This window comes from Gekko japonicus, unplaced genomic scaffold, assembly GCF_001447785.1.
Source record: "Gekko japonicus isolate JY-2015 unplaced genomic scaffold, Gekko_japonicus_V1.1 scaffold70, whole genome shotgun sequence".
Classification (NCBI taxonomy): Eukaryota; Metazoa; Chordata; class Lepidosauria; order Squamata; family Gekkonidae; genus Gekko; species Gekko japonicus.
The window spans coordinates 1,162,117-1,173,533 of NW_015167529.1; the positions used below are offsets into that span (position 1 = coordinate 1,162,117).

Here is an 11,417-nt window from a genome sequence, read left to right on the forward strand (position 1 = left end):
ACACATCCACTTCCCTTTCCCCCCCTCAGTGAAAGGCAGCGTGGGGGAACAGGACACAGGACAGAACGATCAACAGAAACCAGCAACACCTGCGAGGATCAGGGAGCTTTCCAAGGCCCCCACGGACATCATGGGCTCACTGACCTTTGATCCAGAATACTAGAATATCAGTTGGGAGTGAAAGATAAGGACTGTGTATGGGAGCAAGCTGTCCCAGGGAGACAGGCAGATTTTTTTTTCCCTCTTATGATTTTGAGAACAGGATTAAAAGGATATAAATAATTACATTGAAAACTGGGATCCCAGAAGCAAGCAAAGTAGGATTTCCAGAGGTCAGGACCTCCGTGCCCTTCTATTGCACTGTGCCCTTCCGCACGACTAACAGGAGCAGAATAAACTATGCAAAACACACATTAAAGTAACAGTCTGCATAATGTACACAGCTGCAGAGTTCAGCTTCTTTTAGACTGGAGCATGAAGTTTCTTAAGCGCAGGTTATACATGAGTCCAGGTTTGCTCTGTCTCAAGCCTCTTATGCAGTCTTTATACCATAAAGTTGACAAGGAATCCAATAAACTGCAACTTCTTTCCTCTCACTTTCTTTAACTTCCTGTCTCCTTTCAGGATACATATTTATGCTGGCACAAGAATGCCCAGATAGGTGAATGCTTACAGCGGGAACTGGAAGGATTAGACATTTCATCAATAGTTGGGTCAAAAAAACATGATGAATGGATTCTATTGAATGTGCTTTCTTAAATAATTTCTTTTAAAATTATTGCTTTTCAGTTTTCACAATACAGACTACACACTGAGTTACTCCTAGGCATTTTAAAAAGTGGAAACACCATCTACGGATGTCTTCACTACTGTTTCCTGTACACAGCTTATGCTTTTAGATTGCACTGTTGTGATGTTTCCTCTGTACTTCAGCAGGTGTAGCACATCTTAGGCTTTCAGTATTATTTCAGCAGTGGCACTACACACAACCCACAGCAGTGACTCCACACGCGGCCATCCGTTAGTATCCGCCTTGAGTTTCAGTGAGAAAGTAGATAAACCCCCGCTCTGCCGTGGAAGCTCACTGGGTGAACTTGGACCAGTCACACACTGTCAGCCTAACCTTCCTCACATGGTTGTTGTGAGGATAAAATGGAGGAGAGGAGAATGATGTAAGCCATGTTGGGACCCCAGTGGGGAGAAAGGTGAGGTACAAATGAAGTAAGTAAATAAATAACATGAAAATGTTGGCTATCAGCCCCCTCTTACTCCCTGTGTAGAGTTGCATGAAGGTTGAGAAAAAGTGGTGACAACAGCACATGCCTTCTGCTTATCAGCCAAGACAAGAGTTAACTTCTGCATATGCAAGAGGATTAAAGTCACAGGAGGTTACCACAGCTTTTTGCTTTAGTAACCCCTTACATCAAAGGGGTTTCTGTTACAGCAAAGTAATGGAATAAGCAGCTCTTTTATGACTTCATGATTTGACACACGCTATGGATCGCATATAGAACTGTAGCTAGGAATGGTAAACATGGAAGGACAGTATCTTTCAGACTGAGTTTGCCCACCTCACCGCAGAGCAACCACCTAACATTCAGTCAATATCACTTCTTATCCAATCAGACCAGTAGCCTTGCTGTTCCTATCTTTTCCTGGCATTACACTTTTGCCTTCAATAGCCACAAGACAGGCAAAAATTCAGTATGGAAACATTCCCTATTACTGCATCTTCGGCCTAGGAAATGCTTCACAAGCTTTGCCAGGAAAAAGTCCCTGTTCCAGTGGCTCCATTCCACAGGAGTGGCTCAGGTATGTGGCACTTCATTGGACCCCTTGCCTTGAACTCAGGAGGGCTGTTTCTTCTCTGTCTTTGGTTTTTTGCTGCACCCCCAAATAGTCACTGCATCAACTAGGCCTATTTTGTCATGTTGCTGAGCAACCAGTACTGCCTTGCAATGTATTTGCCTGCCAAGTTTGCGAGTCAATTATATATATATATATATTTTTACCCTTGGAGAGTTGCTATCTTGCAATCTTAGATTAACTGACAAAAAAAAGCCCTTTATTGTTTGTTTTGGTGGGAAAACCAGGAAGCAGAAGGGAATCTTACAGCAATGTAATAAAGACAGTAATGCAAGGATTAAATCAAAGTGAAACATTTATTAATTAAATGTCTCAGCCTGTGACGCTTACCATGGTCCATCCTATCTGAGGCCCTAAATCTTTAAAATAGAATGTGGCAGTTGTGCCAACAGGGAGCAGCTGAAGGCTTTCTTCATCCCGCAGTGATTTTCCTTCTGTGAAGAAGAGAGGAAAAGCTGTGATGCTTACCATGGGAAGAGGAGAACTGAAACACGTAGTCTCTGATCAAAACAGGCATGCTGACACATTGACACTGGTTCTGACACTGACACTCTTGTATGAGTAAACCCTGGCTGGAAACAAAGATTCCAGTTAAATTTAATTCTGTGTTGGCTTGGAGGAGTGCCCTTTTGCCGGTGCCCTGTCTAGGGCCAGCTTCAGAGGGTGTTGAGACTGGGATAGGCTGGGGCCCAAGACTGGAAAGGTCCAGTACCCAAACAGCAACACCATTCTCATTCTGCATTTTAAAAAACCCTCTATTTGCATGACCTATGGACCAGTCACGGGTATCCTCTGAGGGTGCTTTGGCCAACAGCATCCGCTCTGTCAACAGCTGCCGGGTTATAGCTCAGTCTTCTTTGAGCGACTCCATAGATTAGTCACAGAGCACATTCTTCGCATGCAGACAGTGCTAGGGTTGCTGGGTCTCCCCTGGCCAGCAGCAGAGGACTGGGGGGGGGGGGGGGGGAGGTTGGGAAACTCCTGGAGATTTGGATGGAGCCTGGGGATGGCACAATGCCACAGAGTCCACCCTCCAAAGCATCCATGTTCTCCAGGGGAACTGATTTCTGTAGTCTGGAGATGAGCTGTAATTCTCCAGGTCCCACCTGGAAGGCTGGCATCCCTAAGACAGTCACAGCATCTCTTGCTAAAAAGGTTTTTGGGGAACAGGGATGGGAAAGGTCCCTTTTTCCCCTTAACAGCAGGGAGAGCTACTGCCAGCTAGAGCAAATACCACTGAGGTAGATAGACCAAAAGTCTAACTCAGTATTAGGCAGCTTTCTATATTCCTATAAGAGAGCTTTTTAACATTCTCTGCGTTCAATAGGAATAGTTCTGCATTGGTTTATAAAAGCTGTCTGTAGTTGCTTCCACAAAAGTGTCCTTCTGAAGGACTGTATGTTGCAAAACCTCGCATATACATTCACAATAAGGTGCAAGTGCAACTTCTACACCCAGTACAGTGCCACTAAATCCCCATTTAAATCCTGCATTGCAATGCCTCCCACACTGCAGAAGCCTAAATAGGACACATCTGAAGAAATGAGCTCTAGTCCATGAAAATTTATGCTGGAATATAATTTTTGTTAGTCTTTTAAGATGCCACAGGACTCCTGCCTGTTTATCCTAAACAGAACTATGTCTGTTTCTTGCAATGGGATTGAACTGTTTCCTCCCAGCATTATTGTCATTGATCTTTTAATCGTTTTCTGACCTCATTTCTGCTTTGGGATCACACCATTTGCTTTTTTAAAAAATTGATCAATCATGCTATTTCACTACCATGCATCAATGGAACAGAAAAAATAATAAATTAAAGAATCATGCTTACAACAAAAATATACCACCACCCTAATAGTCATGGTTCCTCACTCCCATTGTTAATATAACTAGCCTAATCATTTTTCTGATCTTATTTCCATTTTATGATCCAACCATTTACTATCAACCTGAAAAAAATGCAAATAATAAAAAGACATCCTTATAAGCACATAACCCCCAACAAATCTACAAATTCATTATCCCACTCCCCTTCCGTCATTATGGAATTACTCTGTAATTAATCATTTCTTGAGCTCATTTCCACTAAGCAGTCCTTAATGTTTATTTCCTCTTTTTAAATTCATCTATCAGTTGCACAATTTCCCTGTTGCAAACAGATGGAACTGCAGATGATAATTAAAAAATTCCACAACGTCCTTTAATTAAATATTTTTTGTCTTTGCAATATCAGGCTGTGTAAAAACAATAAAGGGAAGGAACTGCATTGCAAGACATTTCTAAGATGGCAGTGCAATCACAAAATGGTGTGGCACTAACCAACCACACGATCAACCTAACTGCTTCTCATGGCCAGGTGCATCAATAGTGCTTTATCCATCCAGAGTGAACAGTATAGACTACAATTCATCCAAAGTAAAGAATGTTACCATAAACCAAGTCTGAGAAAGGACAGATGGAAAACATCAGACTGTAATGGCTCGGCAGCAGTGTCGTCTGAATGCTCCACAAATAACCACAAGAATGAATGATGACAATTCCAGACAAAATGGCTGGTAGAAAAGCAACCTGGAGACTTGTTCAGAAAGCTAGCAGTTTGTATTTAAACCATTTTGAATTGTGCAACAAAAATGGAAGATGAATAAAACAACAATTCACTTGTCTAGTAGGTACTAGAACTTACTGGGTTCAAGTCTTATTGACTGCCTTGCTGGATACCATTGAGGATCTGTATGGAATATAAAAGATGTCAAATGGTATTAATAACAATAATAAAAAGTCCACCCAGTTACACAGTGATTTACGGCAATCCTAAACTAGTTGGAAACTCCTTAAAATGGCAACCAAGCCCACACTAGTATAACACAGTGATACACCACTATAACTTGGAGATACCCTAGCATACCTGGAGATTCACCAGTATAGAACGCTAGGGGTATGTGTTCAGATAGAAGAAGAAGAAGAGATTGGATTTATACCCCGCCCTTCACTTGGAGTCTCAGAGCAGTTTACAAACTCCTTTCCCTCCCCACAACAGACACCCTGTGAGGTGGGTGGGGCTGAGAGAACTCTGACACAAACTGCTCTTTCAGGAACAGCTGTGCCAGAGCTTGTGACTGACCCAAGGTCACATCAGCAGGTGCAAGTGGAGGAGTGGGGAATCAAACCTGGTTCTCCCAGATTAGAGTCCGCACACTTAACCACTACACCAAACTTGCACAATACTGGAACTGAAATTAAACCTGAACTTAGCTGCTTTGAGTTGGCTCAAGGATATCTGAAATTACTCAAACACTCCCCAAATTTTGTAATAATGATAATTTATTTTCTAGAATTTTGGGAGTGTTTGGGGGAAGTGCAGGATTTGGGAGGGAGAGAGATAAGGTAAGCACTGGCAAACAGCTGTTTAGTGGCACATGTGCCCTTTAAATTTTAAAAAGCCATTGACTTCTATGGGAAGATCTGGCCACTGAGCATATGTGCCACCAAACAGCTAGGGGGCCTAGTCTTAGAAGCTAGGTATACCACCCATAGGAAATAACGGTCCCATTAATTAAACTTTAGCAATGAGATAAATATATCATGCCCCCGTGCAAATAGTACAATCATAATTTGTACATTTTCACATACTCTATAAATCATCTATAATTCAATTATTTTTTAATATTTCAAACACATATTCTCTGAAATTGGTTCACTTACATAATTTATGGAACATCAGTCTGATATCACTTATCGTAGCATGTGGCTCAACCTAGGAGACAAAAATATTTTCATTTGGAATGCAAGCACTGAAAGAGAGTTTTCACCCTCATTAATTTCTAATAATTCTAGGAAACAGGGAAATAACAGGTCAGCCATCATATCCACAAAAGAAGGTTAACGATCCTGTCCCACTTCACAAGTTATTTTTACTGAGAAAAATTAGTACTAAGAAGTACAACACTCAAGAAGTACTACAGAAATGAATTAATGAAACTATTGTTATTTACCTTCTCCAGAAAGCATAGTTGCTGCTTTGTCTTCCAGTCGAGGATTTCCACCTACAGAAAAATATCAAACATTCTCACAATGATGTCTATGGATCCCAAAGTTCAGCAGATCATGCCAGTAGTTGGTTAGGTGATAGGATGCTATGCCATGTGTGGCAGGTAAGAGCTTGCATAAACTTTTTCACTTTGTTTCACAGAAGGTTAAAGGAGGTAAACATGATCTCTGGCATCACTGCAGAAAGAATGGAACCAATCTAGTGGAACTGCTGGAAATTGTCCATGTGTCCTGCTGTGATGAAATGTCAGTTCTAATACAGTTAGATTAAAAGTTCACGATGTTCAAAATGGTGTGAGAAAGATGTCTCCCATCTCATCCATTCCATATCCTGCTTTTCACCCATTTCCATAGTGTATACCAATGTGGTGCAGCAATGCATCTTCTGGTGCTATTTCTAGCATGGGACACTGTCCTGCAGTGCCTTAACACCACAGTGTTCCAAGATAACTCACAAAGTCAGGACAACACAACAGTTTGCAACGTCAGCAAGACATCAATATCAGCGGCAATGGCTTGCAACATCCGTTTGATGCATCACTGAACTCCATCCTGGAAACTTATTTGTCGAGGCATAAAATTCTTACAATGCAACAGCAAATAATATTTGTCATTTGAAACAAATGAGTCTCCTAAGGCTAAACTTTAATAACTAAGCACGCTTACCAGCATAGGCCAACTTACTTATTCTTGAGGTGACTGTATTCTCCAGATGGTGGTCCAGAGGCCAAAATACATATTTTGCTGAAACTCAGTACATATAACAATGTAGGTAAAGGTAAAGGTTCCCTTGCTCGAAAGACAGTTGAGTCCGACTCTAGGGTTGTGGGGCTCATCTCCGTTTCAAAGCCGAAGAGCCAGCGCTGTCCAAAGACGTTTCCGTGGTCAACGCTGTTACCTTCCCACCAAAGTGGTACCTATTTATCTACTTGCAATTTCTTGCTTTCGAACTACTAGGTTGGCAGGAGCTGGAACTAGAGATGGGAGCTCACTCCATCATGCGGCAACTCGGGTCTCAAACTGCTGAACTACTGACCTTCGACAGCCTGCAGTTCAGCGTCTTAACCACTTGAGCCACCGCAGCTCCTTATATAACAATGTACACTTACATAAATCTAACATATACTATCAAAACCAGCAATGCAACATTAACAGTGCAAACCTAAACAGCGTTACTCTCTCCTAAGACCATTAACTTGAGGGGTGTAAGGAATGTGGAATGTTTGTTTCTCATAACTTGAAACTATTCTTTTTAATACCATGACAAAAATTGGGTAGAGCACCAGGAGCCCAGAAAAATTACACCAACGATAGCGTTCAACCCATGATCTGTCAGTGGGCTGTTGGTAGTCTATGTCACAGAGCCAGTCCAGTCATAACCAGGCCAATCCAGAGTGTGGGCAGGATCCTATTTTTCTTCACCCACACATACCTTCTGGAACATGAATTTCCCCACCAGACTTGACAGCAACATTAACTCTGGGGTAAGGACTAAATTCAGGGCTCTTTTTGTAGAAAAAGTCCAGCAGGAACTCATTAGAATAATAGGCCACATCCAACAGCAGAAACTCATTAGCATATTGGGCCACACCCCTAACAGCACAGCTCATTAGCATATTAGGCCGCACCCCCATGTTACCAGAAGTGTGGTCATCCAGCCACACGCACCTTTTGCTTCTTATTCTGTTTACCTTGTTTGTTGTCAAAACCCAGAGCTTTTTTTGTAGCAGGAACTTCTTTGCATGTTAGGCCACACACCCCTAATGTAGCCAAACCTAATGAGTTTCTGCTCTTGGGTGTGGCCTATTATGCTAACGAGTTCCTGCTGGGCGTGGCCAACTTGGGAGCCAGTCGGAACTCCGTTCCTGTGCGTTCCTGCCCCAAAATAGCCCTGATTATACTTTTGAAAGGGCACGCTGGATCTACAACAGCCTACAGGATTTTTGTTTAGAATGAAAACTCCACAGTCACTCTTTTAAAAACGATGCAATTTACTATCATACAGAAATGCATTTACTATTTAAAGTACTAGCACACAATACATACAAATTAAATGGCTTTGTTCCATTTGCAAAATAAAACAAAAATCACAAGGAGATAGGAAGTAAGGATTTGATTTCCTAAGACTGTACTTCTCTACACCAAACAATAACACAGCCTACAGTTATAGGCAGTAGTACTAAAACAAACTACTATACCTTTTTAATACATTTCTTTCGTTAGGTAAGGTTTTAAAATAGCATTCCTCAGAAGGCATAAAAGTCAAGTTACCAAAAACCCAAGTATTACTTGATGTTAAAAAAAAGAAGCAAGAGCAACCACAGGAATACTCCAAGGCTCCATTACCATACTCGTATACGTGTACCTGCCTCTATTTGCCATCCCCCTTGTCTGGCTTCTCAACCATCCTGCGTGGTACTGCCAAGTTAGTGCCATACTGATTTCTTTTACAAAAATCACTCCAGAGGGGGAAAAATGCTTATTTCACAGTCTACAAACATGCAGGCCAGAGAGAAAGAGCAATTCAATATGAATTAATCATCTGAGTGCTACTGTAAAGTGCTTATCAAGGTGAGCCTCATTTGGATTTAATTAGGGCTGTGGCCTAGTTTCTCTTCATACTCCAACCATCTTTCTCAGTAGTCAAATTAGTGTCGTTAAATATTTCTCTGTGCAAGTTTTTCCCCCTCAATCTCTGTTGGTTTGGAGATTAATACCTAGGCTGGGGTGGACCGCCCCCACTCCTTGAGGGTATGAGACACCTAGAGAAGAAAGGCACAGAGTTCTTGAGCAGGAAAGGTTTCTGAGTTAGATATAGTAATTCTTCTGCCCAAGGTCTGGTACTCTAGCCCGTCACCTCTTTCAAGTAAAGTCTGAGCCTGCTCTGTTTGAAGCAAAGTTCCAGGGAGGGTGAGAAGCAGCAAGCTGAGTCCTGATACTTCAGGGTCTCAAACCAACTGCTGCAAGAGTGGACTACACACAGACACAATCCTAAAGATAATCCATGCAGTTATCCATTGAACAGATAAATGGTGATGGGTTGGAGAGGAGCTGAAAATGGAATGAGCTTAGAAGAGGTCAAGGGTCTGTGGAAACAGGGTTAACATCAAAGCGATTCCAGTTAGCTGCTTTATCACCGGTATAGAGATGGGATCCGGTTCTGACGAAACCAGTGAAAGTCTACATGTCCTTAAGGCAGTATGGGGCTGCATAAACAGTGGCATGGAGTGGATGCAGGCCAAACAAGACCTGGAAACAGCCTTTTCAAACTGAGGGTACATAGTATACATTCGACCCTCGCAGTCCACATACATGTGCAATGTAATCTCATGTTGACCTGCAATTCCTACCCATCTGTCCACACTATGAAGGCTGGACTGAGATAAAATATTAGCATATCTACAGGACTTAGCATCTTTTATTTATTTATTTTACAAAATTTATATCTCATCTTCCTGCCCTAACAAAAACCACCAAGGAGGCTAACAAGTAAAAACATATGTAATTTTTAAAAATCACATTTTTAAAACCATTAAAACTAAAAAAAAAAACCCTTTTCAGAAAAGCAACTTTCTTGGACTTAATCTTGTGAAGTTATGTTTAGAAAATGAATGGATTCTGGACAATACCTAGTTAAATGTCAGAACCAATTCACACATTGTGGGGTCTAAGTAGCAAACATGTGGATTGTCAACAGATGTGTACCTGGAGTTTTGTGCAGGAAACTCCGTTCCCAGGTATACAGCGGTTCAATAATTTGGAATCTGTGGGACATGGAGAAAAAGGGCTTAAGATTTTCTCCATCTACCCACCATTTTCCCTACTTGAAATAGCACCAAAGATCTGTTATTTGCCCTTCTAGGAAAACTTACATGCAGCGATCAGTACATGTGAATTTCCCCAAGGGGGCAAATAGGAGCTCTTTGGGTTAAGAGCCAGTTTGGTGTAGTGATTAAGAGCAGCGGACTCTAATCTGGAGAACTGGGTTTGATTCCCCAACCTCCACACACAGCTGCTGGTGTGACCTTGGGTCAATCACAAGTTCTCTCAGAGCTGTTCTCTCAAGAGCAGTCCTTGAGAGAGCTCTCTCAGCCCCACCTACCTCACAGGGTGTCTGTTGTGGGGAGAAGAAGAGAAGGAGATTGTAAGTGGCCCTGAGACTCCAAGTGAAGGGCGGGGTATAAATCCAATCAGGGCTTTTCCTTTCCTTTCTTTCTTTTTTCTTTTTTTTGAAAAAAAGGTGCCGGAACTCTTGAAAGGAAAATGAATTTTTTAATCTGTATACTGAAAACTCATGAACTTTTCAACATTTTAAAAAGAATTTTGTCAAAAAGGTTCCGGAACTCTGTTCTGGTGCATTCCCCCAGAAAAAAAGCCCTGAATCCAACTCTTCTTCTTCTTCTAGAACAGTGCAGGGAGAAAGGCTTAAATCTCTTCTCCCCGTGTGCCATAGTCCAAATTGGACTCCTGTCACATACCTGATTCAAAGTCCTCATGGTGGCCATGTGGACTTGGTAACTCATGAATCAGCTTTGTGTGTGTATTATGTGCACACACTAAGCAGGAGTTCCCTGGACTGAATGACTAGGGCTTGACACAGCATCTGTCTGTTTTCATAACCGACTAAACAAAAAATAATTATGAAAACTAATAACCACACAGATATGTTCAATTTATATGTTAGAAATCAGCTACTTATCAATATAGAACTTGAGTGACCCAGGTGGATTTTTTTTTTAAATCAGTGTATACAACAACCTGACTGTAGACACAAATACCCAACTAAGGCTGAGTTCAGACTGGCAGTTTGAAGCGGGAGGGAGTCGTGGCAAAAAAAGAGCCGGAACAAACTGTTCCGGGTTTTCCCGTTCACACTGCAGCAACTGATGCAGGAGCATACCGGGAGGAGGCACAAGGGAGCGTTCACACTGTTGGTCCAGAGGCATGTGGGGGTTTTTTTTGGGGGGGGTAATCTGAGATATGCGCTTATGCGCATGAGCGCACAAGAAAAATGCGGCTTTTGACGTTCACACTTTGTTGGTGCGGGATGGACGCGGGATAATCACGCTTTCCAGGGTTTGCTACCACTTTCACCAGGTATCTTTTAAACTCGGGAGCAAAGCCTTACAAGACAGGTTGAGTACGGGTGGGGAACGCCTGACAGATGTGCCTGTGTGACTGGCCCCTTTAACCCAGTTGTGGAACGTTTCTGAAACGCACGTATATTGGGGCAAACTGCCAGTCTGAACTCGGCCTAAGTGTACAGTAATTTTCTGTGTATTTGCCATTAGAGTATCCAACTGCATGTAGATCCTGTGTTTCCCAAACTTTGAAATTCAGAACATCAGCATTTTGAACGCAGGCTCTCCATGAGCCCCCCCCCCCAATATAAGGCAACGTACAGAGACCTGCACAAATTACTTTCCAAGACCTTCCTTACCTTTGCAGCCATTCAGGCTCTTCCAAAAGCTGCTTTGAAATGTTGAAGAAGCTGCACATGAATG

The 11,417-nt window shown here is 42.1% G+C and overlaps 1 protein-coding gene across 1 annotated transcript in view; it reads right to left on the reverse strand.

The window, feature by feature from the left end:
* The window catches only part of LOC107112228 (very-long-chain enoyl-CoA reductase-like), a 27,588-nt gene extending 17,179 nt beyond the window's left edge, over positions 1-10,409 (reverse strand). The window contains exons 1-5 of the mRNA XM_015413326.1: positions 10,392-10,409; positions 5,859-5,909; positions 5,569-5,620; positions 4,550-4,594; positions 2,197-2,300 (exon numbers count right to left, since the gene is read on the reverse strand). Coding sequence (XP_015268812.1) covers positions 2,197-2,300; positions 4,550-4,594; positions 5,569-5,620; positions 5,859-5,909; positions 10,392-10,409 — 270 coding nt within the window. The remainder of the gene's footprint in view (positions 1-2,196; positions 2,301-4,549; positions 4,595-5,568; positions 5,621-5,858; positions 5,910-10,391) is intronic.
* Positions 10,410-11,417: the final 1,008 nt, after the last annotated feature.